Source organism: Acanthochromis polyacanthus, chromosome 16, assembly GCF_021347895.1.
Source record: "Acanthochromis polyacanthus isolate Apoly-LR-REF ecotype Palm Island chromosome 16, KAUST_Apoly_ChrSc, whole genome shotgun sequence".
NCBI classification, from domain to species: domain Eukaryota; kingdom Metazoa; phylum Chordata; class Actinopteri; family Pomacentridae; genus Acanthochromis; species Acanthochromis polyacanthus.
In genome coordinates, this window is record NC_067128.1 from 21,083,912 (window position 1) to 21,109,130 (window position 25,219).

The 25,219-nt window shown below is 39.6% G+C and overlaps 1 protein-coding gene across 11 annotated transcripts in view; it reads left to right on the forward strand.

Moving 5' to 3' along the window:
• LOC110952175 (disks large-associated protein 2) overlaps positions 1-25,219 on the forward strand; it is a 147,801-nt gene that overhangs the window by 85,109 nt on the left and 37,473 nt on the right. For 8 of the 11 annotated variants that reach the window (XM_051960752.1, XM_051960756.1, XM_051960757.1 and 5 more), the window contains 3 exons: positions 10,268-10,485; positions 12,811-12,964; positions 15,055-15,274. In XM_051960752.1, the coding sequence (XP_051816712.1) occupies positions 10,268-10,485; positions 12,811-12,964; positions 15,055-15,274 (592 nt within the window). Of the gene's footprint in view, positions 1-10,267; positions 10,486-12,810; positions 12,965-14,981; positions 15,275-18,638; positions 25,057-25,219 lie in introns of those variants that run through there. The other 3 variants (XM_051960760.1, XM_051960759.1, XM_051960761.1) reach the window with 2 other exon arrangements.

A 25,219-nucleotide genomic window follows, 5' to 3' on the forward strand; every position in this document is an offset into this window, starting at 1 on the left:
AATGACATAATTGTATCTCCATCAACCAAGTCAATAACTGATTTAATTCCCCTGCGAAACCACTCAACAAACCCTGCATTATGACCTGGGATAAAATCAGGATTTTGGTGAATAGGGGTGAGTAATGACAGATGATTTTTACAACCTTCTGAGCTTCTAACCTTGTGCCAAATAATTAGCATGTTTTTTTAGCAACAAATTGTCCTTTGTAAAAATTGAGGATTTCGAAGGGAAAATGTAACGCAGGTTCCACAAAGGGATATCTTTTAGAGAAGCAGACTTGGCACCTAAATAGATTGATCTTTGATCCGATTTGTACCATTCCAAAAGAAATTTCAACTGAGCGGACCAAAGGTAGAGTGGTAGCGATGGAGCTGCGAGTCCACCCATACGTATTGGAAGGCAGAGATAACTATATCTTAACCTGGGTCTTTTTCTATTCCAAATAAATAAAATTACAGAACCGTTTAACTTTGATAAAACTCTTTTAGATAGAACAAGGGGCAACATCTGGAATAAATATAAAAGGCGTGGTAGGATGTTCATTTTAACCAGGTGTATATGACCCAAAAGGGACAGGGGGAGGCTACACCATCTGTCCAAATCCCGATTGACAGCTTGAATGAGGGGAGTGTAATTAAGATTGTATAAATCTTTTAAATTAGGAGAGATCTTAACTCCTAAATAGGTAAATCCAGTTGGGGACCAACGAAAGGGCCGAGAAATACTAGGAGAGGCTATACATGAGCTAGAAAGAGGCATCGCCTCACTTTTAGAAAAATTGATTTTATAACCAGAGAAGGAGCCATATTGGGTGATTAGATTGATCAATTTTGGAATAGACTTGGTTGGCGATTTCAGAAAAATGAAGACATCATCCGCGTAGAGTGATATCTTATGCTGACAGTTATTTAAAAATAGACCTTCGATACTGGGGTCCATCCTAATGGCAGCAGCCAAAGGTTCCATAGCTAGGGCAAACAGCAAGGGACTTAAAGGACATCCCTGTCTACTTCCGCGCTAAATGCCGAAGTTATTGGATTTATGACCATTAGTGATCACTGCAGAGAAAGGTGATGCATATAAGATTTGGATCCAGTTAATAAATCCATCACTCAAACCAAATCTTTTGAGAGTAAAAAAGAGATAGGGCCATTCAAGCCGATCAAAGGCCTTCTCTGCATCAAGAGAAATAACCAAGGCATCAGAATTGAACGCGGAGGAGTGCTGGATGAGATTAAGTAGACGTCTTACATTGTGTGTAGAGTATCGTCCCTGAATGAAACCTGTTTGGTCATCATTAATAATACTAGGCAAGACCGCTTCTAAGCGTGAGGCCAGTATCTTTGCAAGAATTTTCAAATCGATGTTTAAGACTGATTTGGGTCTATAAGAGGAACACTCTTCTGGGGGTTTATCCTTCTTCAGAACCAATGAAATATTGGCCTCCATTAGGGAGGGAGGTAAAGCACCACTTGCAAATCAAGAATCAAACATTTCAGACAGAGGCGAAAGTAAGGTTTGGCTGAATTTCTTATAAAATTACCCACCTGGTTCCTTATTATTTGGTAACTGCTGAATTACCTTAGAATTTCACTGCAAGTAATCAGTTTAGACAGTTCCTCTCTCTGAAATCCTGTAATTTGGGGCAAGTCAAGGTTCTGAAAAAAGGAAAACATATCTTGATAATAGGATGATTTGAGTTGAGAAGTATATAATTGCTTATAAAATGTCTTAAATGCATCATTAATCACTGTGTTATCGCAGCTAAGCACACCAGAGGAATCCTTAATGACAGAAATATTTCGAGATGATCCTTTGTTTCTAAGAAGATTGGCAAGGTAACGATTAGGTTTGTTTGCAAATTCATATAGCCTCTGCTTCATAAAAAATATAGATTTCTCGGCCTTTTTTGTCAGTAACCCCTCTAGAGCTGTTTTAGTCACCTGAATATCGCCTCTTAACTGTTCAGAAGGAGAAAGGTTGTATTTGATCTGTAATTCATGCAACTTTAATTCTAGTTTTGTTTGTTCCGTTTGAGTTCTCTTTTTGAGCCCAGCAGAATAAGATATAACCAGACCACACGTGCAGGCTTTTAAAGTGTCCCAGAGTAGCCCGGGGGATACATCCAGGGTCTTATTATCCTGTATAAAATGATTTAAATGGTCATTTAGGAACTTTTCAAACTTTGGATCATGGATAAGGAAATTATTAAATCTCCAATTGAAATTTCGGAAATTTGCATTTAAATCATGTAATTCAACAAAAACAGGTGCATGGTCTGATATAATTGTGTCACCAATTCTACAATTAAAGGGGAACTTTGTTTTTTTTCAACCTGGGGTCTGTTTTCATATGTCATTTCATACATGTGAGTGATGGAGAAATGAATTTTCGACATAGCTCCAGTATTTAGCCAGGCAGGCAGCTTAGCAGCTCAGCTAGCAGCTCGGCTAACGAAAAGTATCGGGCAGCTGGCCCCTCTGCGTCAAAGTCCACCCTGACATGCTTTTTGCCCCACACTGACCGGCTCAGATAGTCTCAATGAGTGTCCCACAACATACTAGAGATGAGAAGTGAATGAAACTTTTTCGCGAAATCGCACGAGAGCTCGCGCCAAAACCAATTTCGCAACGAGATTTGCTTTCTAGCGTCCTGAGATTTGGATACAGACCACAACAAAGAGCGATCGCCAGGTAATGTGGAGGTTTTCGTTCACTTCTCATCTCTAGTATGTTGTGGGACACTCATTGAGACTATCTGAGCCCATCAGTGTGGGGCAAAAAGCTCTGTACAGATGTCCAAAAGAGCCCTGGCCCCTTTTGATATTGTAACCTGTGTTGCGGGAGATTTATCCATAGATGACGAAAAGTAGCAGTTAAAGTCACCAGCTATGATCGAATTGTCACAAATCCAGTCAGAAAAGGAGGAAAAAGCAAGTGTGATAAACTCAAGTGACTGAACAGGGGGAAAATAGATATTTAAAAATGAAATGGGTTTACTATCCAATGTGCCCTTGAGTAATAAGTATCTACCAGATTTATCACTAACTGAGTGCACATTTATCAGAGGCAGACGTTTATGTATTAGAATGGCCACGCCGCAACTCCTACTTGTAAAAGAGGAGTAGAACACTTGTCCCACCCAATCACGCTTCAACTTTAAATGTTCATCAGAGGTCAAATGTGTCTCTTGTAACAGGGCTACATTTTCCTTTTTCAGAAAATTAAGGATTTTCTTACGTTTGATGGGACTATGTATTCCCCCCACATTCCAACTACACACTTTTAGAGATGTACTAGAACTAGCCGTTTTAATTTAAGGCAAGTGCGAAACCAGGCCAAAAGAATAAGAGTGATCTCAAAAAAATTAAACCAAGATACACCAGTTTGAAAAGGTATGAAAAATGAAATATGCTCTGCTTTGCTGAAGGAAGAACAAAACTATCTACGAAAAACAAAAAAAACAACAATGATGAAACATAGAGGGGTCAGACGATGGTCTAAAACACCCAGCGAGGGGTGCAAGCTAACCTTCCCACTGAAATAGGGGAGACTGCTGGACCAGGCTGTCATTAACTGGAACCAACTACAGCCAGGCCCACAGCTACCTTACCAAAAAAACAAAAACAAACGGAGAAGCTACATTTTGAAGTATATATGAACATATACCTACAATATTGTATGACTATACATACATTTGTGGAAACAACCCAGTTGACTGCAGATTTTAAATAAAGAAGTATTAATGAGCAAACGAGTAATGACAAAAGTCAATGCCAACAGTCTTACCGTGTGTACAGTGCATTGTCAACTATAATGTCCCGTTCATGTTGATAGCACATCAGATGCTGAGGGAGAATGAGAAGCGGAGGGAGGAGACAATCTGACACCAGACAGTCTATCCAGGTATTCTGCTGCATCCTCTGGATGTTTGAAGAATTTTTCTTCTCCGTTGTGTTTAATTCTGAGGACCGCTGAGTAGAGCAGCGCAAATGGGATGCCTTTCTCTCTGAATCGATTCTTGACTGAGGAGAACGCCTGTCGTTTCCTGGACACCGCTGTAGAAAAATCCTCAAATATCATGATATTAGCGCCCTTGTAATTCAAGGCTCGTTTTTTCCTTGCCGCTTGCATGATCCGGGCTTTGTCCTGGAAGTTGTGAAGTTTCACGATGAAAACCCGTGGTCTCTGTCCCGGGACGGAGCGATAGTGGGGGGATATGCAATGGCAACAGTCAACCTTGACTATGTTCCCCTTAAAAGTTTCGGCAACCAGCTGGGGGAGCCAGGATTTGGTAAAGGACACTGGGTTGGTACCTTCACTGTGCTTGGGGAGGCCAACAATCCGAATGTTACAACGCCGATTCCTATTCTCCGTGTCGTCGATTTTTTCAAGTGCGGTGTCCAGTTTGGCTCTCATGTCTGCAAGTTGCACGTCATGAATAGCGATCGTATCCTCCAGGTTTGATATTCGCTCCTCAGCAGCGGTGAGGCGTGTGTCTAGTGCAGCGATGTCAGAAGAGCAGATCTGCAGTTTTCGAAGGACAGGGTCTATCTTTTTGTCAAATGAAGTCTCCATTGCTTTTAACACCTCCGCAGTGACCCTCCCCACTAAATTGTCAACATCCAGAGGCAGAGCCGAGTGAACGGGTGGAAGCGTGGAAGTCGCCATTGCTCTTTCGCTCTCGGCGTCGGCAGTATGTGTAGATGAGTCATTTTCCACCATTTTTGGCTGTTTCATAACAACAGACGTAATCTTCTTTTGTGTCGGCATTTTTGCGTGCATAAATGCACAGGCTTAGTCATGGATTCTTGTAGCAATATACCTGAATCGGATGTCGAGCTGCGGGAGCTGTAGCAAGAAGCTGTTACTCCGCCATCAGCGTCACGTGACCTCCCTGTATTTATTTTCTAAAAAATTCTAAAATTAAGTATGCTGCAGTTTTGATTTGCAAGAAGTGCTAGGAAAACTTGATTTTGATAAGAATTTAAACTAAACTTATAAAAATACTATTATGTTATTAATTAATGTGTGTGTATCACATTCATGAGTGAATGTCTGCAGTTCACACAGTTGGTGAGACCCATAACCACGACAGTGGTTATCAATTCTGCTTGCTATAATGCTCACTACATTGCTCACTCCTACATTAACCTATCTACTACTCATCTGCATTTCACTTCCCTTCACCTCCTTCTGGCTAATTATATTTTAAAACAACTGATCTGACTGTTTGAAAACATAGATAGATTCTTTATTGGCATCGCATATTCGTGTACAACAAAATTTTGTTTGATATTTCTCTTTGTCACAACAGCATATAAATAGTGCAAAACAATGCAGGGTGTAAAGTACAAGTCCAGCTCAGGCTTACAACATGGCTTGTATAGTCCTGTGTTTAAATCTTTCTGTCCGTCCTGGGAGCTGCGCTGTGCCTTGGTGGTTAGCGCTTTCGCCTTGCAGATAGAAGATTCCCCGATTTATGTTCCAGTCTTCCTGGGAACTTTCTGCGTGGAGTTTGCATGTTCTCCCTGTCCATGTGTGGGTTTTCTCTAGATACTCCGGGTTCCTTCCACAGTCCAAAAACACGTTGAGGTGATTTGGTAACTCTAAATGGATTGTTTGTCCCTCTGTGTAGCCCAGTGATAGACTGGTGACATGTCCAGAGTGACCCCTGCCTTCCCCCTAAGTCAGCTGGGATAGACTCCAGCCCCCCGCGATCCTAATAAGGATTAAGCAGTGTATAGACACTGGATGGATGGACGGATGGATATTCGTGCCCTCATGACTGTGAGCCTGCGAGAGGGGGAGGGTGTCAAAATGACATTGTCTCTGGAGTGTGTGTTGTCTGATCTGATCTTTTTGACTCTGTTCCCCAGCCAGGCAGAGGATATTTCTGTGAAGGGTGGGAGAGGGGCACCGATGATCTTTGATGCGATCTTAGTGATCCATTACAGGCTTTTTCTGTCTTCTGAGGTGCATCCATAACACAAGACACTTCCTATGGTGCACTGGCAGAAGTTGGTGAGGAGTTCTTATGGGAGCCCAGATTTTCTGAGGGTCTGCATGAAGAATAGTCTTTGTTGGGCCTTCTTCACTACTTCCCTGGTGTTCACTCCCCACGTCAGATCCCTTGAGAGATAGGTAGTTGAAACTCTTCACCTGTTCCATCTCTTCTCCAGTGATCACCAGACTGGCTTGTGTTGTGTCCTTGTGTTTCCTGAAGTCAGTGACAAGCTCCATTGTTCAGGCATATGGGTTCTATAAAGTGTCTTGAGACAATTTGACTGTAATTGGCGCTATATAAATAAAATTGAATTGAATTAAATTGTCTTGTTGGTGTTGGTGAATAAGTCATTGTTCTGACACCAGGATGTAAGGACCTGGACCTCCTCTCTGTTGGCTGCCTCATCATTGTTGGTGATCAACCCTACCACAACTGTGTCATCTGCAAACTTGTATATGTAGTATGAGTTAGGAGTGGGAGTGCAGTCGTGTGAAAAGTGTGTACAAGAGTGGACTGAGAACACAACCTTGGGGGGTGCCAGTGTTGAAGATGTTGTTTGAGGAGACAAGGTCTCCAATTCTGACATGCTGTGGTCTATTAGAGAGGAACTCCTTAATCAAGCTACAGAGGTGGTAGTCCAGGCCCAGTGACAGCATCTTATCGACCAGCTTGCCTGTGTTGGCAGTGTTAACGGCCGCGCTGAAGTCCACGAACAGCATCCTCACGTAAGTGTTGTAGTTCTCCAGGTGTGTTATGGCATTGTGGAGCAGGAGTGAGATGGTATCCTCAGTACACCTATTAGTTTTATATTCACACTGGTACTGGTCCAACATGTCGTGAATCTCAGACTCTGTTGTAGGGATTTTGATTTTAGTGACTGTCTATGTTCTGTGTAGGATAAATGTTTCTTCACCACTGTATAAAATGTATTGTAAATGTTTCTATGAAATTAGGTTTAAATACTTACGCCAAATTATTACACAATCTAAATGATTTTCAACCAGCAAAATATTTACATCAGATTAAAATGATAATGCAGCAAATGAAGCACCTCTTGTTGCGCTGTCAAGAAGAGCTTCAAGAATTGCAGGGAAATTATCTAAACTGAAGGTTAATTATAAAGGAGAGGTAGCTGGAATCTATACAAGTTAGGGACCGATATGTGAACAACAAAACAGTGGAGCCACTGAACTTATATATAGGCACATTTATTAAACTCCACAATAACAGCTATGACACACCAATAGTAGACTAATTTATTAACCTGTAAAATGCATCTTTGTGATAAAAGAGATTTTGAGAAAGATGCTCCAGGTTTCAGAGACTGAAAGTCACTTGAGTGCACGTCGTGATACTGTGGAGGTGCTTCTACTGAGGGATGGTCTGGTCAGCCTGTTGTTGTGGGTCAGAACAGCTGTGGACAGAGTGGACCCTCTGAGTCGGTATTGAAGAAATTAGAAAGGACTTAGGCTGGATCCTTAGGAAGGAGGAATCTGGAAGAATGACTCTCAAAAATGAGGTCTCAAAGTAGTGCTTTCAGGTATGGTCTTTTCAAGTGGATTTCTGCACATCAGTAACTCAGTAGGTGTCTGGTACATCCTCAGTCAGGGATGGCTGATGTTCAGATGTCCCTCACAGAGTTACACTGTCACCTAAAATTGTATTATTTTTTCTAGTTTCTACACAATTCAATATAGTGACACATCATTAACACATTTATGCTCCTGGTGGGCAGACGATTAAAACAAGACTAAAAAAGCATATATGAACATGAGACACTGTTGAACTTATAATTGACACATGTTCAGGTCTCCGTCGGTCAGGATCGACCATGGGTATAGCATCCTAGTTAAGTACTTGACTGGAGCATCGGCGACTATGGCTGTGAAGACCGATGCATGAATGGCAATCCTTATTGCAAGTGTTGCATGTGTATGCTGTCTGTTGGACAGAGCTGACGCAAAGCTTTCTGCGGGCCCGCCTCTCTTTGGCAGCTTGTGTGTCAGCTTCTCTTCTCCTGTGTTAAGGTGCTTGGTCACGGCTCCTCTCCATTGTGACCGATCAGCTGCGAGATTTTCCCAGGTCTCTGTGTCAATACCCACAGCCTTCATGTCACGCTTCAAAACGTCACGGTATCGCAGCTGTGGGCGTCCAGTGCGTCTACTTTCAGTGGCCAGCTCACCATACAGTAAGTCTTTGGGTATGCGGTTGTCTGGCATGCGGTGAACATGGCCTAGCCAGAAGAGTCTGCGTTGCCTGAGTAAGGTGAACATGCTGGCAGACCCGCACGAGACAAGACCTCTGTGTTTGGGATTTTGTCTTGCCACGAAATTCCCAAGATGCGGCGGAGGCTTCTCACGTGGAAGGTGTAGAATAAAAGATTTAAGGAAAGTGAATGGTGTGGTGGTGATCATGATGAGATTATTGAAATCAATGTTCAACAGTTCCTTTAAATGAATGTCTATAAAGACTAGCTAAAATTCAGGATTGTGGAGTTATTGTTTTCCTTCATCCTAATGTGACCAATGTTCCTTGTGGAATTGTCAGTAGGGATGAAATCCTTGTGATGTTGGTATTAAATTTTGACCCTGCTTCCTGCAGGGTCAGCAGTTGCTTAGAGTGGTTCTGGCAGCCATTTGGTCCCCTGTAGGCCGGATAGTGCCTGGAGATTTAAACCAGTCTCTTGACTAAACTCATGGGTGGCATGGCTCAGTGGGTAGAGCGGCCGTATTGCAACCGAAGGGTGGCCGGTTCAATCCTTGGCCCGTCGTGCTCATGTCGAGGTGTCCCCGAGCAAGACAGTGAACCCCTAATTGCTCCTGATGGGTTGTGGTTAGCGCCTTGCATGGCAGCTTCTGCCATCAGTGTGTGAATGGGTGAATGTGATGTATCTTGTAAAGCGCTTTGGGTACCTTGCAGGTATAGTAAAGTGCTACATAAATACAGACCATTTTAAACTTGTCCCAATATAGATCCTGGTTGTCTTGAGGTATGCGTTATGGAATCTGCTGAATATCTATGTTTTTGTGGCCTCTTCCTGATAACATAATCTTCACACTATCCTGCCAGATCTGGAAGGTGTCTTGCTTTATGGTTCCACATCAGGTGTGGTGCCTTGGTGTCTGGACGGTGATTCTGGTTGAGTGAAAGCCTGATCTTTCTCTGTTTTAAAACTGAATATGGCTGGCTGATCCTACATCAAGTTGCTCATATTGTGCCAGAATATCATCGGAGCAGAGCCACCGGCAAACACTACCATATTTAATTCTAAAATAAGTAGTTTAATGTAATGCAAGTATCCTGTCTGAATGGATGTACAGTTAAAAAGTAAGTAAATGCTTTGTTACACACTTGTTGAAGCTTTTGTTAAGTTCCATGGCTACATTGCAACAATCAACATTTTTCACTTAAACAATTCAATTCAATATTATTTATATAATGTCAATATTATTTATATAACAGCGATTACAGTTCAGATTGTCTAAAGACGCTTAACAGAACCCATATGCCCATGTAGTTGAGAGGGACAACCTGGTTGGCCAGCGGCATTTTGGTATGTTTTCAGCAAATGCACAAAAACAATAATCCAAATCAGTGACGGATCTATAACTGGAGTGCACATAGCCCAGTCTTTATGAGGGTTGCACTTCATTTTATCTTTGGGTAATATTTCAAACCTTAAATACCTGCTTGTATTAGGTCAGGTATTGTACATCAATGCAAAATATGGTCCATTTGACATGTTGTGAAAGCTCAGATGACCTTTGGCCTCTGCAGCAGACACAGATTACAATATGCTTTTTGATCCCAAAAATCAAAGTCACAGTGATATGCAATGCCTGCTCATGGGGAAAGAGGAGAACTTAGAAAAACCCAATGGGGAGAGTAAGGTCAGGCTTTGAGATCGTTTAATTTGAAAGCAGGCTCAAGGGGGAATAAAACAGAGGTGGAGTCTGAGACCACGAATGTGAATCAGCTTAATTTTTCGTTCGAGCAAAACCCAGCTAGAACTTGTCTGGCTGTGTGTTTCTGTCTCTCGTTTGGCTAATTGGGCCACATTGTACTTGCAAATAATATTTCATTTACACAAGCCTGTGCAACCTGATATTTCTTCTCTGAGCACAACATCCTCCTTTTGTACACTGTTTAACATGTCACCACATGTTTCCCCAAGCACACAAGTAAAACATAGATTTTTACAACCTTATAGTTATAAATGTAAAGGTAGTATTTAATGCAGTGATGTTTTCTTCCCCAGGTGCCCCAGGATGAGTGGAGTGGATACCCAGGTGAGAAAGATGAGGAGATCCCATGTCGGCGGATGCGAAGTAGCAGCTATGTCAAAGCTATGGGAGAGGTGGATGATGAGAGCGGGGACTCTGACACCAGTCCTAAGACCTCTCCACAGAAGGCCATTCGGCCGGATGCTCTTGTCCTGAAATCAGCCATGCAGAGACACCATTTAGACTCCCACAGGTAGGTCTGTCTGCTTCATTTTTAGATTGCATAGATCTGAAATCTTTAACTATTACTTACGTAGGTTTTAATGTAGTGTGCATCTCATCAAGTCTGAGGACACAAGATTTAGATTGTTGGCTCCAGTAAGGGCCCATACATGGTTTCTGCATCTGTGTGCACAGACTGTTATGAACTTGTGGGAAAGTGAACAACAGATGCACAAGTGGTTGTATCCATACTATAAAAGGTTAGAGAAACACATGGTGTTCACATGGATGTTTCTGAAAGACTGTGACTTTATAAATTTTTTACAGGATAAAGCAACTAGCTAGAGATCAGGCTGTACCACTATGTCAGTGATTATTTCTAAGATGTGCAGAGCACAGTAGGTGGACATAGAGCAGGATTTCTGGAGAAATTAGGACTTCCTACTGTGTCTGGACTCCATTAATGTAAAACATGTACAAATTGAAGCTCCTTCAAAGTCCAGCAGTCATTTTTTTATTCCACCTTTTTCAGTGATGAATTATTAATGTGTGTAAGACATTACTTCACACGTCCTTGAAGATACAGATATGAATGCAGAAAGCATGAATTGGCCTTAACTGATATTGGTAGTAGCCTCAGTCTTTTTGTTTGAAAGATTTAACTGTGACTCACTGCTTTGTCCACACACAATCCATGTAAAATTGTAGTTTACTGATGCTCCTTTTTCCTTCTGTCACTGACAGATTAAATAACTTTACCATTATTTGGTGATTCCAAAAGAAATTGCTTAGTAAAATTGGAAGGCCAGTTTTTGTTCAGAATGCAGTTGTAAGCTTGCCTAGACAACTATATTAAGTGGTTCTTTTTGGCTGACTTTTATTATCTCAACATTAACTTATACTTATCCAACAACCACATGTTGTTGACTAAGTATTTTATCCACAGCTGTGTCCTGAGCTCAGTTATAGTAGTGCTGTGGTGATCTTTGTAGAACCAAATTGGTTTTGGTTTATGACCTTTCTGGTAAGCTACTTAAGTGTTTTCCCAGTACCGTACACAAACACTGTGCTTCAGTTCATCAGACTGTTGGCAGGTCTTTCACAGTGTCACACCCAAGAGGACAGACTTGAATGTTTAAGCATTGGTATATGGAGGATAATCCATTCAATTTACTGGCTGTTTTGTAAAGGTATGCTGCACGATGAGAAGTCTAAGAACAGAGAAGTGCATTATTGGTAAAATAACAAAATGCTGACTGTATTTGTTTTTCTTGTTTAGTCCTATAGACACATTTTTTGAATTAAAAAGTTTATCACACTTGCATGCTAGTTTATTGGGTATATTGAGCTGACATTAATGCAGTTTTAGTGCAAAAGCCTTGTAGGAAATCCTATTTCATGGGCGCTACAATGTGCAGCTTTTGTTCAAGTTGAATATTTAGTTTCTTTGTCATTGTTAATATCATAGCATCATTGTTAACATATATTATGTGCCGCAAAAGTTTTTGCTCTGGTCAAATGCTGTAAAACGTTTAGGAATAAATGTTCAGAAGATGTGAGCAGTGTTAAATTATTAACAATGTTTAGATCAGCTGGTACTCAAGTGTGTTTTCAAACAGGTATTTGACTTCTTAGGGTTCACTACCTTTATTTACTCATTCTCTCGCCACATCTTTCTGGTAAATGGTGATGATTGCCATGTTTTCCAGTTTTTTGGTAAATCACCACAAATTGTGTTGAGTTTGAGTGCAGTTATAATCCCGAGCATGCTATTGAATCACCCTCCTGTCTGAACTAAGCTTGTTCTTATTCAGTTTCTTGTTCTCTGTGACTGTTTTTAGGCAGTGTAGCTTTCAAAACAGCCAAATTGTGTGAACCCAGGGAGGCATCATACATTCGTCATTCCTACTGCCACTCAGTGTTATTTTTGTCACCATCATCTCTGCAGGGTTCTGATTGCTTCTGCTTTTGTCCACAAACAAACAGCCCTTGTGTTTTTTATCATCTGGTGAAGACAGTAATAATCTCTTATTATTGTGGCTCCAAGCTCTCATTATCTCACAAATAGAAAGCAAATCCCAACTACTGTCTTTGTAGTTTTGCGATGGACAAGTTACTGTTTTTTCACAGGACCAATGAAGCTAGACTAGAAGATCATGACTCAAGTTAATAAAAATAGTTCACAGTTTAAAGTGTTAGGAAGAGCTGAGTCATTCAAGTGACTAATATGTATTTGGGACATTCAGTCATGATACTAGCCAACAGATTCCTTACCTGCAGTATTATCCAGTAATGTTCCATTTTTGGCTGTTGAACTATGAAATGGTGTCTATCCCTACCCCTTCTCCTTGTTCAGCCAGGGCTACCACTTGCAAACCACAAGAGATATGCGGCCTCATCCTAGTGTCACACTGGACCCTGCCGCCTTTCATCCCCCACCCTTCCGCTCTCGCAACCAGAGCTATATGCGCGCCGTCAGCACCCTCAGTCAGGCTAGCTGCGTCAGCCAGGTGAGTCTTGAAGCATGCATTGCCCAGAGGCAACACCTGGAGAAGTGAACGAGACTTAGGTTATACTGTTATGTCTGTAGTAGCTTTGTGTGTACATAAACATTAAACATCTGCAGGTGTACATACTGGAGGTCCACAGCTGATTGTTACCTTGTAGACATGACCATCTCTTCTGAAGTCACTCGGCAGAACTAACTGTTGTTTTGGACAAGGAATAAATGTTTTATTTCATCACCTTAATCAGTTCTATAGTCGTCTACAGTTTGTTTTTGTGTTTTCTGCTATAAAGAAATGTTAACTTGCACACTATCGTTCAAAAGTTTGGGGTCACCCAGACAATTTAATGTTATTCATGAAAACTCACACTTTTATACATGTGCTAACATAACTGTACAAGTGTTTTCTAATCATCAGTTAGCCTTTCAACACCATTAGCTAACACAATGTACCACTAGAACACAGGAGTGATGGATGCTGGAAATGGGCCTCTGTACCTGTATGTAGGTTTTTCCCTTAAAAATCAGCTAGAATAGTCAGTAACCACATTGACAATTTCTAGACTGGATTTCTGATTCATTTAATTTTATCTTCATTAAAAATAACTGATTTTCTTTCAAAAATAAGGACACTTCTAAGTGAGCCCAAACTTTTGAACGGTAGTGTACATAACTGAGAACACAAGATCAGTTTCACATCAGTTTGGACCCTGATATCTGGAATAGGTTTCTGACATACAATTCATAACTCTGTTGTTATTATAGAACTCTATTTTTAGTTTTGTTTACTGGGGTTATTTTCTCAAATATTGTAAAATAGAGACTAGACCTTGACATACAGTTATTTAATTTCTAACCTTACATTACACACCAACCTTTTCAGATACGTCCTTCGTAAATAGACCTGCTATGAATCTAAACAGATGGATCAGTTGTTCAAGTCTGTTTTGGACCTCCACGGTGGCCCAAGACGTGGTTGCTACAGTAAGAAGATCTGTGACACAGGCACCAGCAAAGCCTGTAAATGGATCAGGCTGTACCATGAATCTCTTAAATGATTTGTGAAATCCTGTCCATTTTCTAATAATTTAGCATGCTGAAAACCCAGGCAATAAGAAAAAAAGGCAAGAAATTGTCCATTGAATATTATCTGCTGCACAGCTGTTTAAAAGAAACTGACAATATTCACTGCTACAATGCACAGGTGTACATAATTCAGACATCACTAAAATTAGACAACTTACACAGGGAATAGGATCTGTGAAAGGGACAAGCTGGAAAGGTAGCAGACAGAAAGTTCTTTTCGTAGTGACTGAGTTCATCACATCATCTTTAAGTCAAGAAATGATTTCAACGTGCATCTTGTAGAGCAGTTTCGTATATTTCTAAGACACTTGCTACAAGATAAATAACTACGAATGCTGTCTGTTCTTCCTATTTCCCTTCAGTAGTTTTCAGTATATAGTGTATCTTTGCTTTTGGGTTTGTGGTTATTTGAATGCTTTGTAACAAAAAACTGCACATATATACACTACCATTCAAAAGTTTGGACACACCTTCTCATTTAATGTTTTTTTATTTAATTGTTTTTTACACTGCAGATTTATACTGAAGACATCAAAACTATAAAATAATAATTCAATTCAATTTTTATCATGCCAATTACAATTCAGATTGTCTCAAGATGCTTTACAGAACCCATATGTCTGAGCCTCCAGAGCAAGCCCTAAGATGACAGTGGCAAGAAAAAACTTCCTTATATACATATGGAATTTTGTTGTAAACAAAAAACAGTTAATCTTCAGTATTAATCTACATTGTAGAAGAAATAATACAAGTAAATAAAATGCATTGAATGAGAAGGTGTGTCTAAACTTTTGACTGGTAGCATATATATATTTCTGATTGTTTTTATTGTCAACTGCATTTTTTTCATTTGATCTGACATTTATTCAGTTTAAGGTCGAAAATGACAGTGGCATTCCCTTATGCTAACACTCCTTCATATTTGCTGTGCAAAGGGGAAGAATCAAAGTGAGAAAGAGAAAGGAAGAGGAAAAATTAAGGACTGCTATTCCTGTTTTTGTCTCTCAGGTGAGTGAGACTGAGATCAATGGCCAGTTTGAGTCAGTTTGCGAGTCCGTTTTTAGTGAAGTAGAATCCCAGGCCATGGAGGCCTTGGACCTGCCTGGTTCGTTCCGCACTCGAAGCCACAGTTACCTCCGTGCAATTCAGGCTGGTTATTCCCAAGATGACGACTGCTTGCCTTCAATGACATCCTCCACTGTCACTTCAACTCTCAGATCCACAACAGGTAAAACAACTCCCCCCCCCAAAATGAGAGAGGGCTTAGTTACATATCATGCATCCTATACATGAGCACAAACTTGACATACTTACATATGTACAGTGGGGAACCCTTGAGCTTTAGGGATGCCAGGCTGAATGACTTCAGTTACTTTCTTTGGAAGCTACAGTGTGCGTGTGTTTGTTTTTGCCACTGCACTCTCCCAAATGCTCAGATAAATTTGCTTGTGTGGTACTTTGCACGACTCATGCATCATTAGCCAATCTTCTGATTGGTCACTTTTGGTGTTGCCGAGCTGTAAACTAGGATGAGAGTGGGAGGGTTGCATTCTAAACACTCAGATGACATCACACGGCCACATGATGACAACACAGCACAGCCACATTACATGGCATGCCTTAGAGAAACAGGCCCCACCTTAAGCATGTTAAACTGTGGTGTTATATATGTGTTGTGCTAAGCGTGTGAGTTACCTAGCGAGGGATTATGTCTGAAACAGGCCAGGGGTAGGGGAGTGGTAGGTTGGTGACATATTTGTGAGGGAAGGCTACACCTAACAAACCTGACCCTGTCCTCCCCCTGCTCTGTTCTACCAACACATTAGCACATACTTGTAATTGTAATTGACCTCATAATTGATCTAAAAAAAATTTTGATACAAAAAATCTAATAAACAAATAAAGGTAAGTCAACAAGTTCAAGAGACTAAGACCATATGTACACACATACATCCTGGTTGCACTAAAGAACTGCCCACTGATGGTATATTTGTGAAGTACAACCTTCAACAGTATTAACAGTATTGTTGTATTGTGTTGCATGAAACTCAAGCAAGCTTGTGAGCAGCCATCTCAGCCAAAATAATGTTTCATGACTGCTATTAAAGGACTTCAACTGCAAGTTTCCAGTTGAGTATATTTAATATTAGTGGCTGTATTCCATTGCTAGTTACAATTATTGTATGTCAGTGGACCCAAACTCTTCATGTTCTGCAGCTGATTTTCTGAAATCAGTGTGTTTTGTGCATTGAGTCTTGCATATTTATTTTTCTACTATATGCTGCTTTTTTAATACAACATTAAGGATCTCAAGGTTTTGTGCGACACAGTGCAATCAATATATCACTTAATTTAGCATTTCAGGTTCTTTGTGCAAGCAGAGTCTCTGCAGTAACTCCCTCATTAAATGTATTTGGTGTTTGCCTACAAGAGTAAAGCTATGAACCCTATTGAAACATTTTTCTCTAATTACATTCATTTTTTAAAAAATATTATGACCTGGATTTTTATTGTTTATGTACACTTTTCTGTCAATTTGATACTGGAGACATTTGCACTTTTACTCATTTTGTTGATTTTGTTTTCCTGTTAAATCTGGAGTTTGTTTTTGGAATCCTTTCATCTTCAATTGGGTTTCCATCTACGATTTCTTCGATGTGACAGAAGTACTCAGGAAAAAGGAGTGTTCTCCAATCCCACCGTCTCATTTGCTGAACTCTATTCATATAGCTCTCTGCTCCAAATCTGTCAACTCTATATGGGCTAAAAACAAGTAACAGACTGTATAATATGTTGTGAAATTGTATTTTGAAGATTAGAATGGTGCATCAATTACAATTTGTCAGATAAGGTTATAGCAACCCAGAGAAAGTGCTCCCAAGATGGTGATTAGTTATATAGTGCTGTCACCCTCCATTCAACCCATACTGTAAATAAAATAAAATAACCTAACCAAGGTATCTAAGAAAATCACTGATACCTGGAATCGTGCTTTTATGTTAGTGTTCAGTACTAGCCAATAATTAAACTGTAAGCAGCTTATGAACCAAACCCAGAGGCTAGTGGGCCCTTGAGTGGGGAAGGGATCCCATGATGCTCCATAGGGCAGACGAGCAGCAAACCCCTCTCCATTTGACCATCCATCTCTTGAAGGATAACCAGGGGGAAAGAACAACTGGAGGCATCAGTGATGATTGTTGCAGGTATTTTAATGTTGACACGCATACATATATCTATGTATATGTGTGTTTTTGCACTGCCTTCTCAGTAAAAATAATAGATACATAGAGTTTATATGTAATTGGTAGAAGTATCTCATTATGTTATCCTAAGTAGTAAACACGGTACCAAACAACTCATAAAACCTCAGACATTTTCATTGATTTCTTCATAAAACTCTGTACCTCAGATTATTGTTTACAGTGACAAATGTGATGCTGGATTTTGTGAGTTGTTTACCATGTCTCTATTTTAAGTGTTCTTAGACCACATTGTAAGTGTTAATGTATGAGAGATGTACTTCCCAAACTTTTCAGAATGTTTTCATGTCGCAACCATAAAATAGCGCTGAATGTTACCGCATTGCCACTGTCTCCAATCATTTGTGAGAGCAGCCTCTGTCTGCTGTACATGTGTGAACTTTATTTTTTTCTTTCCATGAAAATCTGATTTCTATAAAGGCCACATGTGGCAAAGTCTAACCCTTGGTATTGAGTCTGTCAGCTGTCTTTGACTGTGGGATTGCAGCCTCTCCCTGGTGCAGCCCTGAAGGGGGAGGATGACCCCTCCCCTTACCGGGTTACGAATTACTCCACATGGTCTTATCAGCCACCTTGGACCTGATATGTTCAATAGGGTTCATATCTGCTTCTTGGCCCAGTGGGTTGTGATTCTTCTACTCCCTTTACATCTTTTCTTTTGCACAAAATAGCACAAATTTGAGAAACATTTAAAATGTCTTGAGAAAAGCACATCAGACAATGGATTCATGATTTACCAATGATGCATTTTATGTTTAATTTACTTTTTGTTGTGCTGTGCAGTGAAAAGATGGAAAGAAGCCTTGAGATGACTGAGAAGGCAGTGTAAAAACATTGTGAAAAGCCTACAGTATGTGAGTTTACTGACAGTCCCTGTTTCTGTGATGTAAAGGGACTCAAAATCCTTTTTCAGAAAAGGTATCTAGTCTGTATTGACTCTGGTAGATTTTATCTCTATTGCTTGCTGGTTTCACCTTATATATAAATTTGGCTTTTTTGTGTGTGTGGCAAAAACCTACACTTCAAAAGTTCAAGAAGAAGAAAAGGAAGAAGAAGAAGAAACTTTTCCTGATTTTGTGCACCTCTAGTGCAATCAAATTTTCACTTGTACAGCACACCGGATACTGTGGGTGCTTGCCCCTCGTTTAACGTTTAAATCTTCGGAACCAAATAGGAACTTAATAGAGCTGATCTTGAATATCTTTGGAACTTGCCACTCACATACTGTATGTTTTCCATAGATATGTGTTGAGAATCCAAATCAAATCACACTCCAGCTGTTCCTTTCACCTTGAATGTCCTTCTGTTTGCATATTCACATTTTTCTTCCAGAGGGATATGATGTTGTGGATGGGACATCTTTACTAAATGACGACATGATAGAGGATGATGATGGTGCTAGCTCCTCTGCTTATGCGGAGCTCGAACGGCTGGAGAGAGAGACCGCGGCTGCTCGCAGCCAGCACAGTACTAGCTCCACCGTAACAGCCATCTCTGTCCCGCCAGCATCACCGCCTTCATACAGGGTCCCTTCTGCCTCACCCATAGCCACATCTGAGCCACCAGTCCCTCAGGCCATTCAGGCCTTCAAGGAGTCTGCAAACATGGTTGCTGCCTTTAACATGCAGTGGAAGGATGAAATCTCAGCAATGCGCTATGAGCTAGCGGAGCTGCGAAGAGATGTTTGTGGGGAATTAAAAACTTTCAACAGCAACTTCTTCAACTTTACTCAGTGCTACAATATGTGGACTTTGTGTCGGGAGCCTTGCAGCGACAGTACCACACAAACAGACGACAGAGTGTCTATAGGAATTCAGGCAGGCTCAAGTTGGTCTGTTCGACAGAACACAGAGGACAAGTCAGTGATGTGCCAACCAGAGCCAGCACCCTTCAGCATCATGGATTTGATGGATCCACCGAGAATCGAGATTATAGAGGGAACTCCTGAGAGCACGCCAGAGGGCTCAGGCAGCCCTGCCAGCCCCCTTCCAATAGAGGACTTCCCATGGGAGATCAACAAAAAACAAAAGGCTCCTAAGCAGCCAGACACAAGTGGCCACACAGGTGGTCACAGAAGCGCCAGTTTAGAGCTGTGGAGCAGAAAATACACCAGTGGGCCCATGTCATATCTGTCTATGTCATTCTAATCATTCATATTCTGTGCATACTGTAAATGAGATGAGGAGGCCAGGGTAAAATCCTGACATTTATCAAAGAAAGCAGGGCAATGCTGTTGTTAGATGTCCCTTTACTCTATGCAGACACATAGTCTGTCATCTCTTGAACAGCTCACAGCATTGTTCAAGAAATCTTTTAACAAGTGTCTTGCTTAGCCATGAAATAAAAGAGAGTGATTTGTTTTACACCAGAATACGGTAACATAAGAAAGTGAGAGAAAATGTGGCTGACATTCAGATCCTCAAGTGCCAACAAGTGCAGCATCATCTTCCCTCCACTGTCTTAAATACCCAGCCTTCAGAGAAAAAGTCAATTCAAGTAAGCATGATAACAAATGTGAGGGATATTTAATGATAACACTCAATAATCAGCTGTTGTGCGATGAGGCATATGATGGTCTGTTTCTGCACATGAATTTGAATAGCTCATGTTCATTCCAGTTTCTCTTCATGTAGAAACATCCTCTTAAGCACCTAAATATACTGAAAAAATACTGTGAATAACTTTATAAACCCTAGTTTTTTAATGAATGCATTGAAGATAATACCTTATTTAAGAATATATTGACCTATACTTTACTTCTTAGTTATCCTAATCAAAGCATTCCTTTTCCATGGCCTTCATCCATTTTGTAGCCAGTTGCAGGTGAAATGGGCATTTTTGAATATTTCCGTCTTACTAAACTGTTCTTAGTGGTGAACTGATGACACAACATCAAGATGTAACTGTATGAATTTAAAAAACATTAGATAGTGCTGATAAAATCTTATTATTACCCCTATAAAATTTGTACAAGTCAAGTCCTCTGAAACATTGTATGGATTGTTCCAAAGCTCTGAGGACTCAGTCCCTGACCCAAATTGTTTACGAATTATTTTGACTGGTCACAAAGTGTCACAGCATTTGGAGAGTAAAACAGTGAGAGGTATTCACAGTGGTCATGAACTATGAATGTATTGGCTTCAGTTCATTCCTGCACATAAAATGCATTCATATTCAAACTCTGTATATGTATATAAATGTACCATTTTGTATATAGAGAAACTTATATTCAATACTTGTACTGTTTGCAGTTCCAAACATATGGTGTCCTGAAGGCACTGAAGGGGTAATAGTAGTTACTGTGGTTCTAAACCAAACAGCACTTTTTCCAGTCTTCAAGATCTGTCTGCATTTTTTCGACATATTCATCATGCAGCTGTTTTTTTCACCCCATAAGGAAGCTGGTAGTTCATACCAGTGTTTCGCCTGTTGTTTTTCATACAGTGGTGACCAGAGTTTCCTACATGTTTGGTGTCTTACATATTCATGCTATTTTTAAAATTTATTTAATTCGAGAAGAGATGATTAAAAAAAGATAAAAACAGTTTATTGTTTTGTATATTTTGTTTTTGAGATTAGAATTAATTGCTACCATTTATGTCACATTTCTGTAGTAATAGTAGATGGTAACTTTGGCAGTTCATCATTTCTGAAAGACAACAGAGAAACATTAGTCCCTATAAGTAGACAATCAGAGCCACTGAGGGCCTCTACCTCTTCGACATGTCCCCAGAGGTGCAGTATAGTACCACTGAATGTACTAACACCGCCTCACTAGTGATGGCTTAGCTGGGCTCCTGTCAAACCTTAATAGGTTGGAACCCTCAATCATCTGCTATATTTGGCTAATTGCTCATTTTGTCTGTCACTAAGAAAATTATAGCTGCTCATTTGTTATGGACTTTCTCCTTAACCACTCATCCATCCATTGTTCCATTGTGTCAACATGACGCACCAAAGTTTATACTAAGGCGCATCGAACTGAGGCCAACAACAAAGTTTGACAGCACTTATCTTTGGACGATCACTGCAGCACAGGACCATGGGAAACCTATATGTATCAGAGCCCTGACTGAAATGTGAACCTTTCAAAAAGACTTAATAAAGGAGAGGAATCATCTCTCACTTTAAAAAGAGAGTGGATCTTCTTCCCCCTTTGCACGACCAAAAGACAATATTTGCAGAAAAAGTGGCATTTTCAAAGAATGATATTCATACAAAGGTTGTACTAGAGGTAAGATCAGCATTAAAGTGGAAGCCACAAAAGAACAAATGCAGACATTTCCTCTTGAGTTCTTGTAGTAGCTCCACCCCATGCACCCATTGAAGTATATAACTCATTAAGCCTGGGCTGAAAAGCCCAACTAAATGATTCAATTGCCTTGATAATCTAAAATATGTGTTAAAGAGGGACACCAGTTTAAGGCAGGTTTTGCTGGGCAGCAGTTCTTTACCTGTAAATGTGATGTTTTATGAGGTTTTGGTACAAAGAATAATAGGGACGGAATACACTCAAATCTATTGTTGTAATTCTCTACTATTTGCAATACATAATAAGATTTTTTTTAACAGTTTCTAACCTATTTATTGTTGTTATAAACCCAAACTAAAGATTTGAAGTTTCTAATTACGGATCAGCTACACGCTGGATAAGAATATTTAAATCATAAAAGATATCAATGAAAGGCATATGACTGTGACAAAATTTAACCTAGGATCATTTAATATATGGTCATAGGTTAAATGTATATGCACTACCAATCAAGAGTTTGGACACACCTTCTCATTTAATATTTTTTCTCTATTTTCATGACTATTTACATTATAGATTTTCGCTGAAGACATCAAACTATAAATGAACACATATGAAATTATATAGTGAACAAAAAAATGTGAAATAAGTTAAAACATGTTTTATATTTTAGATTCTTCAAAATAGCCACCCTTTGCTTTGATTACTGCTTTGCACAGTCTTGGCATTATCTCATCTGCTTCATGAGGTAGTCACCTGAAATGGTTTTCCATTAGTCTTAATGGAGTTCCCTGAGATGCTGAGCACTTGTTGGCTGCATTTGCCTTCACTCTGCGGTCCATCTCATCCCAAACCGTCTCCACTGGGTTTAGGTCAGGGGACTGTGGAGGCCAGGTCATCTGACACAGCACTCCATCACTCTCCTTCTTGGTCAAATAGCCCTTCCACAGCCTGGAGGTGTGTTTGGAGTCATTGTCCAGTTAAAAAAATAAATGATGGTCCAAGTAAATGCAGACTGAATGAAATTCCATGTCGCTGCAGGATGCTGTGGTAGCCATGCTGGTTCAGTGTGTCTTCAGTTTTGAATAAATCCCCAACAGTGTCACCAGCAAAGCACCCCCACACCATCACACCTCCTCTTCCATGCTTCATGGTGGGAACCTTGCATGCAGAGACCATCCGTTCACCTTTTCTGTGCCACACAAAGACATGGCAGGTGGAACCAAAGATCTCAAATTTGGACTAATCAGACCCAAGCACAGATTTCCACTGGTCTAATGTCCATTCCTTGTGTTTCTTGGCCCAAACAAATCTTGTTTCTGCAGTCTCCTCTGAACAGTTGATGTAGAGATGTTTCTGCTACTAGAACTCTGTCTGGCATTTATCTTGGCTCTAATCTGAGGTGCTGTTAACTTGCAATTTCTGAGGCTGGTAACTCTAATGAACTTATCCTCAGCAGCAGAGGTGACTCTTGATCTTCCTGTCGTGGGGCGGTCCTCGTGTGAGTCAGTTTCATCGTAGCGCTTGATGGTTTTTTGCGAATGCACTTATGGATACATTAAACGTTTTTTTCAATTTTCTGGACTGACTGACCTTCAGCTCTTAAAGTAATGATGGACTCTTTACTTAGCCGATTGGTTCTTAACATAATATGGATTCTAACTGCTGTCAAATAGGGCTGTCAACTGTATACCAACCTGACTTCTGCATAAACACAACTGATGTTCCTAACCCCATTGAGAAGTCAAGAAATTCCACAAATGACCCTTGACAAGGCACACCTGTGAATTGAAAACCATTTCAGATGACTACCTTATGAAGCTCATTGAGAGAATGCCAAGAGAGTGCAAAGCCGTAATTAAAGCAAAGGGTGGCTGTTTTGACGAATCTAAAATATTAAATATGTTTTGACTTATTTCACACTTTCTTGTTTACTACATAATTCCATTTGTGTTCATTCATAGTTTTGATGCCATCAGTGAGAATCTACAATGTAAATAGTCATGAAAATAAAGAAAAACCATTAAATGAGAAGATGTGTCCAAACTTTTGACTATTAGTGTACATATATTAAAAAATATATAAATATATTTTAAAAAACTGTGGAAAGGCTTGTATTAATGTTTTGTTTTCTTAATAAGAGGGGATTGCTGATGCGTTCCTCTCTTCCATCTTTTCCCAATATTTAGGGAATGCAAACTATTTTAAAGGTGCTGAAGACTGGCTAATCATGATGTCTCCAATCTACATTCATTCATTCTATGCAAATCCTTTGTTAATTGTTATATATCATCTGAAATATTTGCAATTATAGATATTAGCTGTTTAGAGTTTGTTTTTTTTTGTTTTTTTTTGCATGAGCCACAGGCAACACTAAAGTATGTTTTAGTGTTTCCTACAAAACAGTTGTTTCATTCATATTTCTCTCATTTTAACCTATAGATATTCTAGAATCTAACACATTGTTGGCGAGATTCCTGCCATGTTGTAGCATCTGTGTGTTTTGTGATTTCATATACAAAACGAAACAGTCATATATGTATCACTGACAATTTACTGACTACAGCAAATTTCGAAGAAAAAGAGCCTGCGATAAAGTAATTGGAAATGCTGTACAAATGCTTAACATTCTACTAAATTTATAGACAAGTAAACTGTGAACTGGTGATCGATTGATGCCAGGGAACTCACCAATGCTATAAATAGGTTTAATTAAATGTTTCATTATCATTTCATTATTTAGCCCAAAGAAATTACACTTCCCTTGAAGCAAGTTAAAATGTAGCAAAAATACAGATATATACAGATATATTATTTTAAAATTAATTATATAAATGATATTATGTGGAAGATATACATTTAAATGAAGAAAAATTTGTCAAAGGGTATTTTCAACTATTTTCAACCATGCAATCATATTTTGTGAAATGAAATATATAATTATGTGTAAGAGATTCTGGATTGTCTACAGTATCTAATATGTTACAGTATGTAGTCAGTTGCCAAATTAGTTTTTGTTTACATTTTGTTGTCATCCAGAGATTTGATGCAGCAACTGTGCCAACCCTGTGAAGTCCAGTTATTAGGACAAAGGTTTTTGGATGGAATCTTATCTCACCTGAACTTGTAATCTGCTGGAAGATAAATCCTTTTCTACACGTGTTTTCTTCCTACATTTATTTAAGGTGTCTTGGAGAAAACGTGCTACTCTGTTCATCTTGCAATTTTCAGGGATCTCAGACTGTATTGTAAAGTGAATCAGATTTTGTCAAAGTTATAAGGTATCCTTTTGAAAACCACAGTTTAGTCTGCATTTGTTAGCTTATGCTTTTTTGTTCAATGAATGAAAACAGTGTGATACTTTTGTTTTCCTTTTTTCCTTTTTTTTTTTTGCTTATCGTGGTGTTTCTTGTGATTTTTCATTCAAAACTTTTATTGGCCTTATGTATTTTTCATAAATTGATATAAAACCATGGATTAAAATGTTTATAATGCTTATGTTTATGGTAATTTAAATGACAAATGGGGATCATAGCTTTACAATGGCATTCAAAGGTAAAACTAATGTACAGCAAAAGTAGTGTTTTTGTGTACATCGTCTGCACACTGTAAGTCACTGCAAGTACACACCATGGGCCTGGCACAGTGTCTTTCACATTGA